This window comes from Abramis brama (assembly GCF_963993115.1).
Source record: "Abramis brama genome assembly, chromosome: 14".
NCBI classification, from domain to species: domain Eukaryota; kingdom Metazoa; phylum Chordata; class Actinopteri; order Cypriniformes; family Leuciscidae; genus Abramis; species Abramis brama.
Genome location: NC_139976.1, coordinates 19,753,470 through 19,777,225, shown reverse-complemented (window position 1 = coordinate 19,777,225; position 23,756 = coordinate 19,753,470). Strand labels below are relative to the sequence as shown.

The 23,756-nt window shown below is 36.7% G+C and overlaps 1 protein-coding gene across 2 annotated transcripts; it reads right to left on the bottom strand.

Annotated features, from left to right (window-relative positions):
- Positions 1-1,135: 1,135 nt before the first annotated feature.
- hectd2 (HECT domain containing 2) lies at positions 1,136-23,290 on the bottom strand. Of its 2 annotated transcripts, none has more exons than XM_084134988.1 (21): positions 22,845-23,290; positions 22,010-22,136; positions 21,074-21,212; positions 20,873-20,975; positions 19,837-19,926; positions 19,632-19,696; positions 19,475-19,520; positions 17,598-17,707; positions 17,049-17,197; positions 16,801-16,924; positions 13,582-13,678; positions 13,102-13,209; positions 12,682-12,814; positions 12,162-12,250; positions 9,432-9,590; positions 7,193-7,267; positions 6,946-7,033; positions 6,723-6,829; positions 3,126-3,241; positions 2,894-3,037; positions 1,136-2,810 (listed from the first exon to the last, which is right to left on the bottom strand). In XM_084134988.1, the coding sequence occupies exons 1-21, from the start codon at positions 22,920-22,922 to the stop codon at positions 2,690-2,692; spliced, it is 2,268 nt and encodes a 755-aa protein (XP_083991114.1). In that variant the 5' UTR covers positions 22,923-23,290; the 3' UTR covers positions 1,136-2,689. The 2 variants fall into 2 exon arrangements, with proteins under 2 accessions (XP_083991114.1, XP_083991113.1); XM_084134987.1 differs by having other exon boundaries at positions 22,010-22,139; positions 22,845-23,284.
- Positions 23,291-23,756: the final 466 nt, after the last annotated feature.

Below are 23,756 nucleotides of genomic sequence, written 5' to 3'. Positions count from 1 at the left end.
AACTGAAGAGAAGCAGCGCCAACATGGATCTGGGAATCTGAAGGATCTGGAGAGATTCTGTATGGAGGAATGCTCTCTGATCTCTTGTCAGGTGTTCTCCAAACACATCAGGCATTTTAGGAGAAGACTCAGAGCTGTTATCTTGGAAAAAGGTTGCAAAAAGTATTTAATAAAAGGGGGCAAATAATTATTCCCAACACATTTTGGAGAAAAACATTTATTTCATAATGTGATTTTCCCCCCACTTTCAGTTATTTTACTTCAATGAAAGGTTAGATTTTTGCATTTAAAAAAAAAATAAAATATCAAAAGGATAAACAATGCAGATTTATTTTTTACAGCCATCTTTGATCATATTTACCAAGGGGGCAAATAATTCTGACCAGCACTGTAAATGCTGTTTTAGGATCCACCAAAGAATCCTAAAAAAATTATATTGGTTTCCACAAAATAATTAAGAAGCACAACTGTTTTCAACATTGAAAATAATAATTGTTTCTTGAGCATCACATCAGCATTTTAGAATGATTTCTGAAGGATCATGTGACACTGAAGACAGAAGTAATGGCTGCAGAAAACTCTTTGCCATCGCAAGAATTAACGTTATTAAAAATATTAAAACTATTATTTTAAATTGTAATAATAGTTCAAAATAGTACTGTTTTTACTGTATTTTGATCTAATAAATGCAGCGCTGGTGAGCATAAAGGACTTTCAAAAACATTAAAAAAATCTTACTGACACCAAACTTTTGAATGTTAGTGTATATAGTGATTTCCACCAAATAAACATATTTTGCATAGTGAAGATAATCATTCATTACCTGTGTTCTACTTTTGTACAAATTTTTTAATAAAAAGACTATGCATAAAAACATCACTCATAACAGCAGAAATTATAACAGTAAAAATATAGCAAATAATAATTTGTTCTTTTAAAGAGCCTAAGGTGAAATGTATGCGGCTCTTGTTGTGCTCTCTGTAGTTCATCATTTGACCTTCAGATTCTTCATATGACTTTTAAGAAATGCTCTAGGCTCACATTCTAGACAGGAGGTGGCAATAACTCCAAGCTAACTAAAATACAGGTTAAGGGATCTCTCTTTCATCACAGAATAAAACAAAACAAAATCTTTGCAGTAACTTTATTCATTAAAAATGAATGAGCAAAGTTGAAATAAATACATGGTAAATACATTTGTATTCAGTCATTGGAGAAGATAAAACCATAGCATGAACACTGGAGTGATTCAGACTGACAGACGATATAAATACATATAAAGCCACTTCACAAGTCCAAAGAAAATCACATCACATGATGAGCCACAAATATGCAAAAATACACCACTTACAAGTGTCCAATTACGCAAGCCAAACCAGGATAAGTAGGGTGACTGATATACACCCCACTAGTTAGAGGCCATCTACTAGCATACTGCAGTATCACTAGACCTCTGATTGTGTCCTAAATGAATCATGAAACTGATGGCACAAAGCAGAGAATTAATTGTAAAATAAATAATGTTTTTGTTGTTGCGACCAATACTGCTGTCAACCACTCTATTTAAAGAATAATAAAAAATAAAATAAAAAAAAGTTCATCCATGTTATGGCTAGTCAACAAACATGAAACATTCACTGACACACACAAAAATCACATTACCTAACTTCCTTTCATGCCCAAGAGAGGATGAGAAAGGGTTGTCGATAATTACTAAACTACACTCAAAAAAAAAAAAAAAAAAAAAAAAAAAAGACGTTTGAGCTCAGACACAAACCTTTACTAAGTTTAAAATTTATTAACAGCTACAATTTAAAAGCCCATCAGAAACGGAGAAAATGCTTGAGTTAAGGAATTTTAATAAAATAAGCTTTTATTAACTGTGGGCTTCTGTAACCCTGGAGACAAAGCGCTGTCTCTTTAAGAATGCTGGGTTAGTTTGACAGCCTGTTTGCCAGGCTATTTTAGCTGAGACCAAGCCCCTTACTGACCTACTTTCAACAAGAGCATGGGACATTAGACCAGGCCCATGTTGAAGAGAAAATCCTAAAACATTTTACTTTTTATTTCATATTGCAGCACAATTGAGCTTCTTGAACAAATATACACTGTATTATCCATAAAATCCCCATATTCTAATACCACATAAAATGGTATTAGAGGAGTCCAAATTACATAACGACTAAAGACAAACAGCTTAACTGGGTTCATCATAGAACCCTGGTTCACAACAAATAATACTACACTGTACACACAATCCACAATATGTCATATTGCTGAAACTTTACATCTAGAGCTTACATTATCACTGCTGTGCGTTATCCTCCAATGAATTGTTTCATGAGTGTGAATGTGAACTGAATTGACCACAATCGCAGGTAGTCGATTTGGAATTGGAATTGGCATGACAGGAAGTGGAATTGACTGATATTTAACACAGGCAATGCATTCTGGGAAATGAAGTCTATAAACCTATAATTTCAAAATCTTTCAAAAAAGGTTTTAATGAACCAACAATGCTACAATTACAAATACATCTTCACCACCATTCAAAAATCTAAATTCAGTTGATGCACAACCCTGTTGGCTGTTAATCATCATATCAATATCAATATCATTGCCCATCATCTTTCAGTGAATGCAGGCTGAATACAGTTATAAGTTGTATTATCAGATCTACAACTGTAATCTACTCCAATCCGAAGCCCTCTGCATTTGAAATGGCAATAGTTAACTTTTGCCGTAATTCTTTCTTGCTCTTGTATGGAGGTAGACAAATCTGGTTGAAGCATGTATGCGACACTGGAAGCCTGCGAAGAAGATGAATAAATAAACTGTAGAGAATGAACATGCATGCAGTCGTTTCACTGCAATCAGCCATTGTGATGATTACCAGTCAGTGGAGACATCAATCTTGGAGATCTTGAAGTTGAGGTCGGCCATTCCCCCCACAGGAACGCGGTCACTTCCTGTGGTAAAGTGGAGCAGTTTCTTCTGCAGCTCCAAAGGAAAGGCCAGAACCACGTCCCAGAAGGCCCTGCAACACCAGAGAGAACAGTCACTTTTCTACTAATAGACATGCATTTGAAAGCATGACTATAACAAATTGTATACAAGACATGTACCGGATGGTGGGGTCAGTCTTGCTGTAGCCCTCATACTGCACCACTCGCTGCAGAGAGCCCATGTCCAGATTAGGACTTCCACAAACCAGGATCTCAACCTCTTCTGGCCTCAAGAGCTACATAAATGACAAATTTAATGAGTCCTTATATTACTTCTATAGTTATAATTAGATGCATATTTGTGGAGAAAAAATGTTAATTTAAATAACGTATAAAAATGATGCATTTAATTACACACAATCACCTGCACATAAACACTGCAACAAAAAAGTTTGGGTAACACTTGATAGTAAAGTTCCATACATGAACATTAGCAATAATTAACATTAATTACAGTTATTTAGCACTAGCAATAGCAAACATGAACTGACAATGTATAAATGTACACTGCCATTCAAAAGTTTGGGGATTGTAGTTTAAAAAAAAAAAAATGTTTTTAAAAGAGGCTGCATTCATTTAATCAAAATACATTAACATCAGTAATATTGTATTTTTTTTAAATTACAAATTAAAATTAAAAACTTTAAACTTTTCTATTTTAATATATCTTAAAATGTAATTTATTCCTGTGATGGTAAAGCTGAATTTTCAGAAGCTATTACTCCAATCTTTAGTGTTACTGTAAATAATCCTTCAGAAATCATTCTAATATGCTGATTTCGCGCTCAAGAAACATTTCTTATTAGTATCAATGTTGAAAATAGTTTCCACAAAAACATTAAGCAGCACAACTGTGATACTTTTTTCAGGATACTTTGATGAATAGAAAGTTCAAAAGAACAGTATTTAAAATGTATTTAAAATCTTTTGTAAATGTCTTTGTCACTTTTGATCAATTTAATGTCTTACTGAATATTAATCTCTTTCAAAAAACAATTTGAACGGTACACTGTAAAACAATAAATTATATGATCAGTAAGTCATGACAACATTTTATACATTACTTTAACAAAATATTTTTTTTTAACTATTTTAAGTTATATAACATTCAACTCATTTTTCTCAAAGTCAGTTTAATATAATTTAAGTTGAAATTACTTATACAGCCAAGTTGATTAATTAATGTCAATCCAGGTTTAAATAAATACTTGTTATTGTTCATTGTTAGTTTATGATACCTAATATATTAACTAATGTTACAAAAATTTTACCACATTGAAAAGGGTTAATAGATTATCAATTTAAATAAACAATTATGCATTTCAGCATTTGCATTCTTTATAGTTACACTTTTAATTTGGCACAGCATCTTAAAAAGTCAGATGCCGAAAAATAGCAAGACATGACAAAATAAACCAAATTAAAATGTTCAACAAAATAAATGTTAATTTATTAACATTTAATAAAAAATATGGCTTTAATTAAAATTTCAATTAAAATAAAGGGTTGATTGACAGCCCTAGAGAAAATAAACATTAATTAAAGAATCAGTCAAATCTGCATATTAAACAATGTTTTGCATTTGTGTTTGCATCACACATTTCATACACACCAAAAAGAAAAAAGAAAAAGTAAAGTAAAATTAAAGTAAAGTAAAATTACTCTGTGTTGGTATTAACATGAAACCCTTTCTAATGCCACACCCTGCACGTACATAGACTGTGCTGTGCAGTGTGTTGAGAAACAGACAGACAGTGTGAAAAACAGAGAGGACGAAAGATAAAGATAGGTCTTTAAGCCACAAAATAGGTAGCAATGGTCCAAACCAATCTGCCACGTCCTTCCCCTCCCCTAACCCTCCACCTCACCCCTCCCCGCCTCACACCACACCAGGACCAGCAAGTCAGATATTACCGTTACAGAGCCTCTTACATAAGCAGCCAGGGACACAGTCAACTGTTGCGTAATCACTAAAGACAGGGAGGGTCTAAAGTTGATCATGGTTAGTGGAATCAGGCCAGAGGAGGTCTGAAATCATGTTTATTTCTTCTCATTGTTACACTATTTTACCACTGTAACACTGTTAACCAACTAGACACATGTATAGCTGATCCTACAACATACAGAGAGAGAGAAAAAACTGAGCAAAGCATCCTGTGATTGTGCAGTTCAGTGAACCCTGAGAGAAACAAATGATTCACAGGCTGAACATTCCTTAAAATGGTCTGATGAATTTACTACCCCTCTGCTTTTCTTTTTTTCTGTGTGCATCTCTCGATTAAGAGAGCAGTCTGGGGTATCACCATATTGGGAAGTCTAAATTGAGGCTGGATCATCACCAAGATAGAGCATAGAGAAAAATATCCAACAAATACACTTCATCCTGAACACTGAACACATCATCAGTAGTTTTAGGTTCAAGGAAGTGTTGTTTTTATAAAAGAAAGTTTTGCAATAAGAAAGAAAATGTGTATAGGTAGATGTGGTTTCTTATGCAAACTATTCCAGGGCACAGTTTGAATCACACTCCTTTAACATGCATTAAGACACAAGAAATTTAATTAAGAACTATTAACTCAGCGAACTGCACGGAATGTCAAATAGTGCCAACATGCAAAACAAGCAACAACAAAACAACTTCAACTTCTGCTGATACAAAACACTGTTATCCATGTATCACAATAACGACATTTTCCCACCGTACAACAGCTTGGAATGAAAAAAGAATCTAAAGAGTCAGGAAGTCTATAATGTATATCAGTTTTGGTCTCTTTAAATTGTACTGGATATTCTTTCAGGCAAAATATAAATTGAAACTGATATTCCAATTTGAATAGAAATTATACTAGTACTTATTTCCATTATTTATTGTGTTTTGTTCAAAAGGAATTTATATGTAACATTAATAATTAGTAAATAATAATAATAACTATTTATTATTATTAATAATATATTAATTGTTATATTTTATTATAAAATATTTTTTATTATGTTCATATTTTATTAAATAGTCTTTTCTTACAGACTACTTTGGAGTAACTTATTAGTAATTACAATAATAATATTTATTTCAATAAATAAAAATCTCATAAACTAGCCATTCATTTAGTCAGGATTGGCTGTTTTTAAACAAATGGAAGAGAGCATGTTAAATGACATACTCATGAGCTGTGAAAATTCTGCAAGAAACTGCGCCTTTGTTCAGATTCCAATTGACATGCTAAGCAGAGCTAGAGACTTGCATTTTTCTGGGGGTCTCTATGTATTCATTCTATTTGACCTTGAATTCTGAGGTCTCTCCCAGCCAGTAGCAGAAGAGCCTGGATATGGTATGGAGATTGAACAAACAAAGCAGGCCCAGTTACAGGGCACCCTTCCAACAGAGGGGGAAGGGATGGACCATACACAGATGTAGCCTTCACACACACACACACACACACACACACACACACACACACACACACACACACACACACACACACACACACACACAACAGCCCACAGACCCTGCCCTCTCTCCTGCCTCTGAAACTCACTCTGTCTGAGAGCCACTAGTAGAATATTGCAGAGCTTGCTTTGCTAAAAATGATTAGTTGAAGTGAAATGTCAAGCTGTTTCTTGGCTTCTACTCACTTGCTTCCAGAGTATTCCCCTCAGAATTCCTTATTAATTTACCATGCAATGAGGATTTTGACGAAAACTATACAGCAAACTTACCATCAGGGCATTTGAGGCACAAACACTGTGAAAACCATGATAGAAAGCAGCAAACTGCCTGTAGATGGACTTATTCAGCAGGAAATCAATGTAGAGCTGGATGTATTCTGTGCAGGGACAAACAGATCAATCCTTCAGTAGCGGGAATAAGACAATGAGGCAATTCATGTTGAAAAGTGAAAACACAGTCATGCACATAACTAGAGAGTGGATACTCTCTCACCTTTTCTGTTTAGGTTGGTAACAGGGATCTTGTCCCCTCCTGGTTTCAGATTATATGACTTGACCACTCCAAGTTCTTCCTGAAAAACCTAGAGGGAAATGTACAGAAATGACCTCTGCTTCCATTATCTGTAGAATTCATCGTCTAGTTCAATCAGACAAACATGCTTATCTATTAGATACCATGGAATGAGAGAAAAGTCTCAGAGCAAACATCCTGATTGTACAGGTCAAGTTTAGAGACTCGCCTGAAATGTGGTGTAAAAGTCCTCTTCAACGTTTCCTTCATAGCTAAGGAGTTCCCCAAGCCCATGAGCAAGATCCTGAAATGTACACACAAGCACTTACATTAGACAAATATTCTGAATTTGCAACTTTTTATATGTGTATTTCTCCTTTGCAGAGGAAGGAACACTTTTCAATACAAATCATAAAAAACTGCATTGAAAATAAAATAAAGTAGAGATGATAATGTCTCAACATATGTGACATTATGTGAAGTATCTGTGACTGTGTGATCATTAAATTTTATGTTAAAGGGCTGCACTTCATTTTAGTTTGAAGTCTGTGTGGCTAATAAAATAATACCGGTAATACCAGATGAGATTTGTTTGTACTGTTTGAGGCAAATGGCGGAAATCTTGCTCTTTTTTTTTCATTTTAAGAAAGTAACTTTAAAGGTTCCAAGTCCACATTACCTTTGGAAAAAGTTTGAAACAAGGAAGCAAACAACGCCCGCAGGCAGTTATGTAAGTTTGGAGGAAGCCAGAGACCGTTAAAACAGAACATCTGGCTCAATTAAATCTAACTTTGCAGTAACAGGAGAGTGAAGGGAAATCAATATGAAAGCGGAGCTTAACTAGTTTTTCAAAATACAATCAACCTCTTGTACATTATATTTCAGCATACATACTAGTCTGTATTATGACACAGAGTGTTGCTTCAGAAGAAATAGCTAATATTGGGCGCCCTCTGCTGGACACAGGAGAGGAAACGGCTGAATCTGAACAGGCATATCATTATGTCTAAAAAAAACCCATAAATTAGCTTTGTAGTACACTGGAACCATTCAGTCATGATTACCCAATGTGGTTCTAATTAAAGGTATTTAAAACTTAATAAGTTTAATAATATACCATTTAAAACAACAACTGTAATGATGTAGGGGAGAGCAGGGCTAGTTGTCAAACAGTGAAGTGGCTTGCTACAATGTTTATATCTCATTAACTAGAGGGTTTTGAGTCAAAAGTCCAATTGCACAAATGTGTGTTTTCTTCAGTGGTGGCAGAAGCATTTATTATTAATATAAATGTTAAAAACAGTCGTGCTGCTTAATTAGGGTGACCATACGTCCTGTTTAACCAGGACATGTTTGGCCAGGATTTCGAGATCGCCCAAAATGCCCGGGATTCGGCTTTTGCTTTCTACAGTCACCATTCATTATGTTTACATTATTACATTATTTGACACTGACACGTACGTGCCAGCTTTGCAGGTCATGCATTCTGCTTCACACGGATCCCGATCGAGACGAAAGCACAGGAATTTTTGTTAGCAATGCTAAAACGCACATCAACCGATCACTTGTTTAGCCTTCATGTAAACACTACATTCAGATTCACCAATCGGAATTAATTTAGTCCTACTGAATCAAAAGGTGTGCATGTAAACAAAATGAATGGCGACGATAAAGCAAAAGCCGTATCCTGGATATTTTGGGCGATCTCGAAACCCCGGCCGGACATGTCCTGGAATATGGTCACCCTAGCTTAATATTTTTGTCGAAACCATGATACATTTCTTTTTCAGGACTTACTAACCCCAAACTTTCGTAAGTAAAATCAGACTTGTATACATTCAGACAATTTTGTTTGCTACCTTGTTTGTTTCAAAATTAACAGTAATAAGTAACTGTAATTGAAAATGTTGTACTTGATATTTTGCTATATTAGAAACAAAACATGAGAAACTAACCTGAAGGATTAAGGAGTTCAAAAGAAAAAAACAAAACATGATACTTCAAAGGGTGTTGTGAGAATCACAAGACAGGCATGACTTAATCAGCAAAGCTGTAAGCCAACAGAGTGCTATTACCAAACAATGCATCATCTGAGGCTTATTAATCACATCCAGGAAACTAGACAACAGGAGTGTGTGAGCCTGTGATGGCTGGGTGACACCCTGGAAGTGCAAACGATAACGCAAAAGCTATTTCTGGTTCCAGTGACTATTCTGTCAGCCATCTACACTGTTTATACATGGCTGAGTGAGCTCAATGTAACCATATAATGAGAAACACATCCTAAATAGTACATATAAGCTATATGGGCTGCAGGATATAATTACTTTATACTGGAATAATAATGTGTTACACTGCACAATGACAGCTGGTGGTTCACTCATCAGTGACTTACAAACTTTGTGTTCATCAGGATTGGACTGGATTGAATATTATGCCATGAGGGGTGTCACAGCTTGTGTACATACAGGCATAATCTGCTGGAGGTCCTCCAGGGTGAGGGTCGCCATGCCAACGGGGGTGTCGAGGTCACACGGCACAATGGGCGGGGTCAGCAGCTTCTTGTAGACACAGGGGGGGAAGCGGATGTCCAGTGTGATGCTGTTATACACAGCCAAGCCCATAAGCTGACAGATGGAGTTAAGTGCACACAGCTGGAGAGATTCACAGACCTGACACACACCTATAGCCTTCTGTTACACAATGGCTGCGTCCGAAACCAAAGTCACCGCTGTCTGTTAATACGAAGGCACCTTTAACAGTTTGCTTTCCATAATTTTCATGTCTAATGATCTAAATAAAGATCAAGTGAGATTGCAAGCAAATATTTGGTTGCATAGCTTTTTTTAAGAGCAGAAATTAAATAAATGTAAAAAAAAAAAAAAATGGATACAAAAATGCACATCTTTAAATTAGCCTACCAAACTACACAACCATTCAAAAGTTTGGGGTCAGTAATACTTTTTTAAAGAAATTAATACTTTTTTTGCACAAGGATTACATTAAATTGATTAAAAGTGACAGTGAATACATTTATAAGGTTACAAAAGATTTCTATTTCTGTTCTTTCAAACTTTATATTTTATAGAGAATAATGAAAAAAAGATCATGGTTTTGACAAAAATTTAAGCAGCACAATTGTTTTCAACATAGATGATAATAATGAGAAAAGTTTTTCAGCACCAAATCAGCATATTGATTTAATCCATATATTGATATACTGATTTTTGAAGGATCATGTCTCTGAAGACTGAAGTAATCGATGCTGAAAATTCAGCTTTACCATCACAAGAATGAATTACATTTTTAATATTAAAAAAAGTTATCTTAAAACATAATATTTCACAATATTGCTGTTTTTTATCAAATAAATGCAGCCTTGATGAGCATTAGAGACTTTGAGTAAAAGACAATTCTTACCAATCCCAAACTTTTGAACAGTAGTGTATATGCACAGGATTGTGGGATATCAAAGGCCGATTGATTAGGAGTGTTTGATTAGGGTTGTAACTTAAGTCTGCAGGAAAGTGGACCTTGAAGGCCAGAGCTGCTCTATATGCTAAAGTACTAGTGCTTATTTGAATAAGAACGCCCCTCTCCTAAACCCATATGTATTTGGATAGCAATAGCAAGTAGCAAATTATGATTTATGGCTGTAATGGAAACTAAAGCCTACTGGCTTTAAAATAAAAAAGAAGTTTGAGCCCTTTGATATGTCTCACCCCAACTTCCTGTTTCAATATGTCAACACAAGAAAAAAAGAAAAGAAAAAAAATTCATCTTCCTTTAAATTTGACAGCCATAAAATAAAATAAAAATTCATTTTCTAAATGCACATTTTTGATATTATTGTGAACAATTCATGCATGTTTAATATATCATAAATCAATCTCACATGTCAGACTTCTCTTTGGTGACGTATTCCGTGCCTTACACTTTTTTCCTTTAAAATTTTTGATAAAGTAAAATACAGATTCCCAGATAATGCATTTAATTAGCCGAAAAAAGTACAGTTGGACTCTTCATGCACTCAACTGTCACCACTTTCCTTATGTAGCTGAGGGGGAGGGACTATCAGAATGACTATCCGATGTTGGATGACATAATAACCTTATAAAAACTATACACTAGATGGTTCAGTACATAGTGCATAGTATAACTGCATAATGTTTAGTACGTCATTTGGGGCACAACTTATCATTTCTGTGCAACTAGTGGCAGCAAATGGAATTGTAATCTGTCTGAGTGTCCCAACTGAATACCAATTGAAGATGAAGAAAGCTGTTGAAACGCTTTGGTGCCACTAGTGGTGCACAAGTTCTTTCATATTTCCTAATATCACAACATTCCCTAAAGTATCACAGTAAGATGCATGGAAGAACACCCAACAGGTGTATAATACATTTAGAGGAAAAAGTGAAAAGCCCTGTGAGTAAGTGCTTTCAGCTGTAGTTGACAACTCAACCCCATGTGCTCTCCACATGTGTAGTGAGGGCGATGGAAAAAAAGTCCTCAGCTCAGGAGAGAGAGAGAGAGGGGAGAGAGCAGACAGGCGGGACAGTTTCCATGAGGACTGCAGCGATGAGACAACACAAACCGAGCTCTGGCTGTTCCTAACGGGACAAAACAAAAGAATCTTTATTTCATAATTTTTCACTGATGTGACACAGCAGTTCTGTGCTGCAGGAGAGAGAACTCAGGCGCAGGCTAGGTCGTGCGCTGGACCGGCAGCCAGATGTATCAAGAAGCCTGAGCCAGGGGGACAATTAGAGGGGTAAAAGCAGGACATGGCAGGCTTTGGCTGCCACCGTGTCTCTCCTTACACATTCCCAAGAGCACCGTGTGGACCGGGTCTCAACACTGACACGTGCCCGCCCCGCACCACATCATTTACAAAACCATTTCATAACTATAACTATATCTGTGCATCTTTCATTAGTGTCATATTGCATTATAACCGTGTAATTAACATTTAGAAATCACGTGGCATAAAAATAGCATATGCTCCATTTTCACATCATCATAGCACAGATTGGTGGCAGAAAATACATTTCCCACCAGAAAACAGAAGGACGAGAATGAACCTCAGAAGTGTGTGCCAAGTGGGAGCTGACTCTATATTTATGCACTATTTTAAGTTTGTCACACCCACACGTGACCACCTATACTGTATAAACTGCAGGAAAATGAAAGGATACGGCTCCAACCAATCGGAACTCAGAGTAGTTGTCACATTTCCAGCTGCTGAACCAATGACACTGGGACTCCTTCACATATGTGAACATGCCTGAAACATGACACACAGACACAGAATAGAACAATAAACATTAACGAGCAGAATGAGCATGATTGTGTTATTTATTTACACACACTGTCAATATAAAATAGGCAAATTAAGTAACAACTGACTTCAAAATATTAATAGAGTTAAAATAATAAAAATTGCCATACCATTAGAAAAGCACTCCATTTTAGGGTATAAATTCTCAACTATTGGGATTTTTTTTTCAACATATACCTTTCTGAAGTTTGTTAGTGAGGAGACATATTTGTTAAGATAAGAGTAAACATTTGATATTTTTTGCCATTTTGTCTCTCAAGGAACTGAATTTATAGAAATAGCTTAGATGTTTTTATGGGAAAACAAGACTGCTTTTTTGCAGCATATACAAGCTGTAAATCATCCAAGACTGGCACTATTTGTCCTGACCATCTTACCGTAGTCTGGGTGAAAAATCTGTCGAATCAGGAGAAGAAACCACTCTTTTGTGAGTCCACCCATGTCCAACCCTGCTTCCCCAACAAACGTCACTTTCAGTTTTTTCTTCAGGTCTGCTCGCTTTCTCGAAAGCTATTAAAAAAGGGAACACATTTATGGAGGGGCCATTTTTCCAAATTAAGTCTTAGCCAGACTCAAAACTTTCCAGAATATAATGTAAATGCTTTTGGCTGAAAGTCCTTTCAGCCTAGGAAAACAAAATGTAGATTTGTGCTACTTTATCCAGAGTAATGCAGCCCATACAAAAGTCTTTCCTCCTATAGAGCTAAATAGTTTTCAGTGGTTCAAAGGAACTCATGGTAACATCTCCAGGAACAGACGCAATTCTACGTTTACAGATCTGGACCGAGCAGTATTACCTCATCCAGTGAGTCACTGACCAGCTGCAGACGCCTAACTTTAATGTTGAGAAACAGCAGACTCATATCCACCCTTTGCCTGCGAGAGACCTTGTCCACCAGGGTTTGCTGCATTAGACATACAGAGCATTTATCAGTAAACATCCCCCTGAAAGAAACAAGTTTGCAGAACATGGCTTCATCTAGGTTTTATTTCATGCCTCTAGATGTCTTGTTTCTGAGTAACATTTCTTATATGAATGATGCTTGTCCTTTTGCGGTGTATGATGATATTATTCTCTAGCCACATGTCTGTTTATCCTACAGTCTGGACACATATGTTTGGGAGGGAGCCATAGGAATGGCGATTACGCTGCCCCACCCATGCTAGGATTGTTATCAGAAAATCCTCTCAGACTAGAAGACATGTTCTCTTAAACAGAGACTATCTTTTTCATCTTAAGGCTGTAGTGAGAGCTCTTTAGGCATGTGAATTCTCACCCTGGCCATGCTGATCATCTGCTGCTCAGAGTCTCTCTGGATAATGGCCTTCTTCACCACTGTGGACAGGATGAAAGGGAACTGACAGAAGGTGAACCTGAGAAAATATAGATCAGAAATGACTTTGTCTGGGGGAGGAGTTTAAAGGGTAACTTTAAAGTGTACACTAGTGATAGACCAATACATCGGCGAGGTTGATTAATCGAGTGATACTGGCTGACCACTAGTGTATACTGCAAAATAAAAAATAAATATATTTGTACTTTGTTTTTCAGTAAATTTATCTTAGCATCCTTACAACAAGGTCAATTTACTTATGAGACAAAATTGCATGATTTTATTCAAATAAAGACTTTAGATTCACCTAATTTATTTTGGATTCACATAATTTATTTTGAAGTAAGTTTCTTTTAATAATCCCATTAAAAATAGTTATTTCTTTTTTTTAAGCATACACTACCATTCAATATTTGGGGTGGGTAAGTCTCTTATGCTTACTAAGGCTGTATTTATTTGTAAAATAAAGTAAAAACAGTAATATTGTAAAATATTATTACAATTTAAAATAACTTAAAATGTCTATTTGAATATATTTTCAAACGTAATTGTCATGGAATACAGACTCATGGAGAACGGTGAGTACAATGATGAAACAGCTTATTAACCGACAGGGTGAAATGAGATGGCAAATGTAGCAAATCACAACAACCAGAGAAAATGAGGAATGAAACAGACCAAACTGGTGAGTTGCACCACACCAGAGCCATTATGGTCGGTGCTGCACTCTCTGGGCTTAGCTCTGGAATTTCATTCACTGGAATGGACTGGAGAATTTCACTCACTGGAACAGACTTGAGAATTTCTCTCATTGGAACAGACTGGGGAACTCCTCTCACTGGAACGGACTCGGGAATGGACTGGGGAACTTCTCTCACTAGAATAGACTCGGAAACCTCTCTCTCGGGAATGGACTGGGGAACTACTCTCACTGGAACTGACTTGGAAACTTCTCTCTCGGGAACGGACTGGGGAACTCCTCTCACTGGAACGGACTCGGAAAATTCCCTTTCGGGAACGGACTGGGGAACTCCTCTCACACTAGAACGGACTCGAGAATGGACTCAGGAACTTCTCTCTTGGGAACGGACTGGGGAACTCCTCTCACTGAAACGGACTCGGGAACTTCTCCCTTGGGAATGGACTGGGGAACTCCTCTCACTGGAATGGACTGGGGAAATCCTCTCACTGGAATGGTCTCGGGAATGGACTGGAGAACTTCTCTCTCGGGAATGGACTGGGGAACTTCTCTTTCGGGAACGGACTGGGGAAGTCCTCTCACTGGAACGGACTCGGGAACTGACTCGGGAACAGACTCAGGAACGGACTCGGGAACTTCTCTCTCTGGAACGGACTCAGGAACGGACTGGGAAACTCCTCTCACTGGAACAGTCTCCGGAACGGACTGGGGAACTCCTCTCACTGGAACGGACTGGGGAACGGACTCGGGAACTTCTCTCTCGGGAACATTACTCACTGGAGCAGACTCGGGAACATCACTCACTGGAGCAGACTCGGGAAGATCACTCACTGGAAGCATTGTGACCATTGGAATTGGCAATGCTATGATCCTTGGAGCGGGTTCTTGGTCTCGGGAAAACTCTCGTACAGAAACAAGGACCGAAGGGGAGTTTAGAGTAGACTCACAAGTAGGTACGGACTCTGAAGCAGACTTGGTAGTTAAATCAGGTTCTGATGCAAGCTTAGGGGTTAGAGTGAGCTCCAATGCAGACTCAGGAGCCAGGACAGGCTTGATACTGAACTCTGGGGTTGGAACAGGCTTGTAACGGAATTCCGGCTGGAGTGGGTTGGTGGGTTTTATAAGTAGTGATGTGACATTTGAACCGAGGTGTCGGAGCTCGTGTCAAGCATAAATGGGCGTGCCAGATGAAGCTGCAATTCGAGGCTTGTGTTGTTAACGTAGAAATCACGTGACCAATTACAAACGAAGCCTTACTTTCTGTCCAATCACGTGCGCGATTCATTTTGCGTGTCGGAATGTTCGAACCCCCAGATCTTACTTTACGAGTAAGTTTTCATTCAGACTTATTCAATTACATTTTTAAATACCAAGTCATACAATTAATATGAAGAATGCAAATTATTTCAGGAAAATAAAATATTTGCCATATGCAATTCACATATGTGTGTACATTATTCTTCTATTACATCATATTGATATTCATACTGGCATTAAATGCCAGAGCTTAATGGCTAAATTAATTTATCACAGAGAGAAATTTAACACACACACACACACGAACTGTTAGGCTTTTATTTGTGTATGTAACATGAAACTATCTAGGAAATGCGTGGTGACTGCTTCGTCCGACGAAGATTCTTTCACAGGGTTTTGGCTGCTTTATTTTTTGCTAAACACCAGATGGCGCTGTTTTCGACACTCTCGAAGCTTTGAATCTATTCCCGGAACAATCAGGGGAAAACCTCAGTGCTTCATGAGGCTTCATTTGCCCATCCCTACAGGTAAGTAGATGCAAGCAAGTAGCGTTTAGCAATAAAAACAGTCCAGGTTAGCAAGGACAAGACCAGACAACCACTGTGTGTGTGGTGCTGGCTTTTATGGAGAGTTGTTGAGCATGATTACAGACAGGTGTGGTGATTAGGAAGGGTTTGCAGGTGATGACCAGCGAGGACTATGGGAAATGTAGTGTGTAAAGGAAACAGGCATGGTGACTGGTGATCCTGACAGTAATCTACTCCTGTTGAAAAAGCTAAATTTTCAGCAGCCATTACTCTTCAGTGTCACATCATCCTTCAAAAGCCAATTTAAAATGCTAATTTGGTGCTGAAGAAACATTTCGTCTCATTTTTATTATCAATGCTGGAAACAGTACTAATATTTCTATAGAAACCATGATAAAAAAAATTCAGGATGAAAGATTGATTTATATCAAATTTATTTTAAAAAAATTACATTATAAATGTCTTTACGGTCTTTTTTAATAAATGTAATGCATTCATACTGAATAAAATTGATTTCTTTAAAAACCTAACCTAATTGTAGTTTATTGTAGTTTCACACATGAATCTTACTTTTGCATCATTGTTTGGTAAAACATCCTTTAAAAAAAAGGCAAAATTGCATAAACAATAAGGTTTCAATAAATATTTTATTTAGAAAATATATTTTTGCTGTCACACCTGTTTGAATTTCCGTGAGCCTGCCACGTGTGATAATCCTCCATAAAGTCTATATGGTCCAGGGTTAGGTTGTAGAAATCAGTGAAAGGGACGATAGGGAGACAGGAAATGCTGTTTGCCGCATCTGTTAAAACAAGATCAATGTTAGAATTTTTTTTATTGTTCGGAATTATTACAGGTAAATTATTACGGGAAAGCATCTTGACTTTCGCCAAGCCCTCTCTAGTGGCTAGCACAATGGTACTCACTAAGAAGGGAGAGGACTTTAGTGGCTGAGGGAATCCACCAAGAGCATTTGGCCATGGATGGCAGGTCTTCTGGCTTGGCAGGAAATAGGCGGGTGGTGATGAAGAGCTGCAAGCGCTCCACCAGCTGTTTGAAACGCTTCTGAGGCAGCCTATAAGATGAAACATCGTAAACAGAGAGATATAATCCATACACACTTCTTGTTTTACTGTCAGTTTGTGTAATGCCTTGACACCAGCTGCCTTGACTGTTATATAGTGCACAATTCAACTTTATTTGTTGACTTGATATATTTCACAATTAAATTCACAACTACTTAAGATAAAAAAGGCAAATAGCTTAAATGAAATGAAGTCAAGCATTAATTTCTTTTAAAAAAATCATACTGACCACAAACTTTTGAATGGCAGTGTATTATAATGACGTTTCACACATAAATTGTACAAACTGCACAAATTGTATTTAAAAGAAATAAATTATTTAAAACAAAAAGATATAGACTTTTCCATTGTTAATTGCTCTCTTGTATAGACTGGCTGCGTCGGACTCACTTTTTAAACCAGTGCATCAGGAAATGGTGGTCCGCTTCAGCAAGGGCTGCTATTTGCCTCAGTAAGTGTGCATAGATGACATATGTGGCAGGGCTGGTGTACTGAGGGTTCTGCGACACAGAGAAGCATTTCAGCAAACTTCAAAAAGGAAATATAACTTTTCGTTTAGGAGCAGAGAAAGAAGTCTGGCTTTTAATAAGAAGTGGCATTGCAGCGGAAACCAGCTCTTTTCCTCTCCAGCATGATCTCATCCCTTACTTCGGCACAGTGAACGCAATATACAGAGGCTGCCTGACATTGGTGGCAGACAGATCAGCCCAATAATTGCCTCGGCTTTTCAATTTCACTGTGTCCTCCATGGAAATGTAGGTCAGGGAGCCCATCAACAGTCTGGAGATGAATAATGCTATATGCGAAGGACGACATCTGTACATGCTTCTGTTTATGAAAACGTCTAAACTCCCACCACAACTGATCCCCATCAAATGGAGAGAAAAAAGCTGAACCCCAGAACAAACCGAATCCTTGCTAACCAAGCCATCGTCTCTCTCTCTGCCCACGGTTTCCCAGGCTCAAATCCAGTTGCTGTGTCCTTATTTGGACAGTCCCAGGCCAGCCTGCGCTGGTCATGTGTGAAGTAAACACTTAGCTCACGATCTGTCTGCACTAGAGCAGAGCTATGTCTAGAGTCAATGGGCCATGTGGTGAGAGAGGAGATCAAGAGTTTCCTGCAACTCCGGTTCGCCTCTTACTCAGCCTGGGGTGTTTAACATGGCTGACAACACAAAGGGCAACTCAAAGACAGATTAGAGCAATTTTGCTGTATAAGTGCACATCTATAGGATCGCACACAGATAACTGCTTTGGTTCACAAATGGAAATTACAGGTATTACAGAAAGGTATCACATGTCTGTGGGTTCTGTGTAATGAAGGCAATTTTGAATTAATGAATAATTGAATAATTGAATTCACTAGTAAGAGGAGTAAAGAAACCAGCAGTGTATGGGTATCTAAAAGACTAAAAAGTAACTAAAAGACACTAACATAACAAAATTTTCGCTAGCGTGACATCAAAACTCAACACTATATTTGTTAATCACATTTTATTGCGCAAGAAGCTTTTTAAGCAAGTTGAGGCAGTATTCAGATACACTCTCCTCAACTATCTTTTCTCTCTCTCGTATTTTAGTTAGTGTTAGGAGAATGATTCATTATGATAAATCAGTTTGTTTATTCGGTTCACGTAATTAACCAAATAAATACATAAATCGACTACATTTTGCAGATTAAATAAACGAATCACTTAAAAGTGCAATCCCCACATCTTTTTTGTTGCACATTATTTAATTACATGTAGTGTTGTCAAAAGTACCGACTTCGGTACCAAGTCAGTACATTTGACAACACTAGTTACATGCTGATATCAATGTTTTAAAATTTATATAAATTCTGGTGCTGAAATATAATTAGTTGTATTTTTCTGCCAGTGTAATATGACAAAAAATATTAGAGAATAAATACTGCTCTTATCATAACAAGAAACAATATTATCTTATTGTTATACATTTAGAATTGTGTCCTAATAAATAGCTTCAATGTAGTTAGCTCAAAGTAGTTAGCTACTTTATGTTAGTAGCTACTGTAGTTTTGAAGTTTTTTTTTACAGTACTGTATCTTGACTCTATTCTAACTTAAATTGTGATAACTTTAAAGTAGTTTCAAAGTACCTTCACTAAAACTGAAGATCAACTCATCGAGCCAGGATGTTATAGTAAAAGAAAGCATTGCTTTCTTGAGAGATGAACAGAACAAAAAATATCATGAATTTCTTTATGAACAAAAAGAAAACCCAAATGTGTAAAAACAATGGCATTACCTGCACAAGAACAAAATACGCTCTAAGGTCATCCTTTGTGCGGGGCCTAAAAATACAGAAAGAAAGCTGACAGTGATTCTTTTTTAATCGCAATTTTCTGCAAAGACTTCATGTCCTCTTTTAGTGCTCCAGTGAGAGAACACAATGCACTACTCACCCCTTCCATTCTCTTAATAAGCTATTAATAATTCCCTTCAGGACTGATTTCTGTGTGTCCGCGGGCTGAAAATTAGCCAGATTAAACCAATTTAGTTAACATCAAATTTAAAACAACAGAAAGAGCCTTGTGCACTGGCTTACTGTGTAATTCAATTATAAGAGAAGTTCAGTCAGTTTGTGTTTTGGAAAGTTTCTTTACGTACCGTGTGGAGCAAGGCATCATAAACAATATTGACAAATTTGATGTTTATTCCTGAGTCTTCAATAGTGTTGAAGGGAGCATTTGCTTCTTTCTAAGGAGAACATTACAACATAAAAACATTAAGCACACTTTTTATCCACTTACATTTTATATATACTTCCCATATAAAATGGTTGGTAAAACATTCACCTCATATAAAAATAACATTTTCTGATGAAACCATATGCAGATGTTCTTTTTTACTCCCTCAATGAGCTCATTGATTCATTTGGAGATCAAAATGTTTTCCTTCTTTCCTGACTTTCACGGTTATGTTTTCCACAGATTTCCAAGAGTTCTTATTAAAAACATTGGCAATACTTAAAAGGATGTTCATTCATAAAATGACCATTATTCAAAAGTCTAAATAAAAACACATTTAGATAGGTCAGTTATATCCTATTAGTAATTGTGCAACGGGTGAAATATTTTTAAAAAAAAGTTTTATATATTAAATGATTGTTGTTAAATTTTACACATACTAAATTAACAGATGATTTACAGTGGGCTGTGATTAATTTGGGCCCTTTGGCAAATTAAACTTATGCTCAATAGATATTTCAAGCAATATGAAAACAATCAACAGCAACCTAGTTAAAAAGGTCTTTAACTACTATGTACTAACATTTAAATTAATAATTTGACACAATGCACTTATTGTATAAATATATGTTTTTAAATTGTACTTGTTTAAAAAATACCATGTAATTACAACTAACAGCTGTAATTAATTTCTGTAATTACTTCTATAATTACTGTGACACTTTCCTTACATCTTAGCCTAGCCTTAAACCTAACCATACCATGAAACCTGTCCATAACCTTACCCGTATCCCACAGTATAGCAGCAAATGTGTTTTGCAATGCAACATAAACACAATAATTACATTGTACAGTTATTTTTATGCAAGTACATTGTAGTTAAAGACACCTAGTATGTGACCAAAAAAACAACAACACTTGAAACCAGAACAACACACTTGGGAGCTTCAACACACCTTAAAGGCACCATTGAGTTCCAAAAAGGAGTCAAATGTGGTCAAGTAGAAATCATGGACTTGCTTCCAATCCCCTGAGATAGTTGCCCTTTCAACATCGTCCCTACAGCCAGACAAAGACATGGTTAAACATACTTCACTGTATCAGTATATAACTGATCTGTGAATCTACGGGTTACTGAGGGAAGGAGAAGTACGTACTGAAACTCTTTGACGGTTTTGGTTCGAATGGGAATAATGGGTTCTGAAACAAAACGAGCTTTCACCTCTGGAGGGAGAACATCAATAGAGATACGATGCTTATGTCTCACATCTGGAAATATTGGGGGAAGCTCTCTCACTGAAAACAAACACACACAAAATGAATTACATGGCAGCTCACAATATCAGCAAGGTGGTCCGTTCATCATGGGGATTTTTGCAATCACTCTCTAGCTAACAATTATTTGTCATTATCTTATCAGAAACAACTATCAAAACAATGACTCTCAGCATCCCAATAACTACCCGGTGACATGCAATTACCATCAGCACAAATTGTTATTCTATTTAAAGGCACCCTAGTCCTTTCATTCTCAACATATGCACTGAATAAGGCTGATCGATGAGTTAAAATTCACAAATCTATTTGTACTTGTGGACTAGAGTAGGAACAACTGATGTTTTCATGGGTTTGGCCAGTGAATTTACAAGGTAAAGTGAGATATTTAACGAGCTTTAGCACTGCGTCAAGCCTCCAGCCCATGAAGTGTCTTCATAGCGAGTTCCCAGCTCATCTGTGCTAAAGACATGTTAGACGTGAACACACTTGTGCCTTGTCAGAGACTTGAAGATGAATGCATCACATAGACAACATCTTTGATCTCCAAGACAAAGAAAGGAAAACATCTGCTTAAAACAGTGAAGTGGTTATTAATTCAGAGCAGCCGAATCAACAGCTTTGAAATGCAATGAGTTTTTTGCCATGTTGTAAAAGGGAACTACCTTTAAATCACTCATGCATATCATTTTTAAGCCATAGTAACCTTTGCTTGTGTTACCAGCTTGTAGACCTGAAGCACAGACTGTGGATGTATTTGATAATTAAGATATCTAACAAGAATTAACCAAAAGTGGCATCACTGGAAGGAGTCTGACCTTGTTTAACTGCAGGTAGCAGGAACGGAGAAGAAAAACTATGGCTGCCTGACTCTCTTTTGTGATTCAGGGTGGAGATGAAACTTCCGTAAGATGGGAAAGGGAGCTTCGGTCCACGATCCAAGCTCTGCTGATGAAACAATCCACGTTATATTCCGATATTTCTAGAAAATAAACGGTGCTGCAGTACACCTGTATATGTGCACATTTGGCACTGAAAAACAGATACTACAATAAACTATATGTATACTACACAAAACTGACAGATTAACATAAAAAGAAAAAGAAATAGTACTAGTAATATGCCCCTCCCTCTTATTCAAATATTTGAATAAAAAAAGTATCAGTTTAAAAAAATACAAAATACATATTAAAACAGATTTAAACAGTAGTGGAGGTAAACAAAAACTTGTTAATTGAGATTGTGTCACTCATTGCGTAACCAGAAGCATCAGTGTTGTTTTGCAGAAACGAAACATTAATGTCTGATGTATTCTGTGTGCTTTCAACACTAAGATACACACTCACTAAGATAAAATACACTGCACATGCAGTATGTTTAGCTAAATATTCCATCAATATTTAGTTTTGCTGACTTTTTACACTGCAAAAAGTGTGTTGACTCAGCTGTAGGCTAATTTCACGTAGGATCCAGTCTAAATAATTAGTCCAATTCAAAAGCAGTGATGCATTAAAAAAGGAAAAAACTTATAAGATAAAGATAAGATTAAAAAAAAAATGCTGCATTCATGATAACGTATATATATTTATATTGTATATCTGTAAATTACAACCAGTCTGCAATAGCCTATTTGAAATGCAGAAAAATACTTACATGGTTTAGTATAGGAGGAAGTCTGTCTCTATCCCTTTCTTCAAGTGGACAGTTATTTTCGCTCATGTTTAGATGCATGTCCTCTGAAGAAAAGCCTTTCGAGCAAAGTTACATGGCTTATTTTTCTGGAAAAAAGTACTTTTCCCGTCTTTGTAATCTCAGTGCTCACTTTCCTTTCACTTTGAGAAATACAGTAGTGAGTCCAGTAGGCTACTGTCTGTTCTTTTTGCTAAGCAGGTGAGTTTTTGAGACCACGATGACCAAAAGGGCTAATCTTTGCTTGTCAAATAGAACAAATGAATTGGATAATAAGAAAAGTAAAAAGAAAAGCAACAAAAATCTTCGCGACGCTGCGTTTAGTGAGTGAAGTAACTTGTTGAAGAAGTGCCGTGGCGTCTGTGTGCAGTCCAGCTGTACGCTGGCGCCATGTTGTTGAGGATGATGATGATGATGATGAGGTTTGTAGTTACGGACTTGGATACGGCCTCTGCCTCGACGTAACACTGGGGACGTGCTGCTGAGTCAGATTTATTGCACACCTCTAATTAAAATATTTTCTAGAAGTAAACATACACCCAGCGAAAATCTATATTTGTATGTAACACCACAATCACAATTTGGTGGTCGAAGAATAAAAATTAGGGAACTAAGGATTATGTATAGCCCACAGAAAAGTGAACACATAGCCTACTGTCCACTATAGTGGATATGTTTATACATTTTTTGTTAATATATCTGAGACCATGCATATTACTGTGCTACTGAATGTTACATTTTAAGATTTTTTCTCATAGGCTACCATATTTTTGAGGGTGTGGCCAAATGTGCTAAATATGACCTAAAGATGAAACGTGATTAATATAATATAATATAACATAACATAACATAACATAACATAATATAATATAATAT

Coding starts and splice junctions, on each gene's coding strand:
- hectd2 (XM_084134987.1), bottom strand. CDS start 22,922: ATGCATCTAAACATGAGCGAAAATAACTGTCCACTTGAAGAAAGGGAT. Junction 13,679..16,800: donor GCTCACGGAAATTCAAACAG/GTGTGACAGCAA, acceptor ATATTTTCTCAG/GTTCACCTTCTGTCAGTTCC. Junction 3,242..6,722: donor GTGCCTCAAATGCCCTGATG/GTAAGTTTGCTG, acceptor TCATTTATGTAG/CTCTTGAGGCCAGAAGAGGT.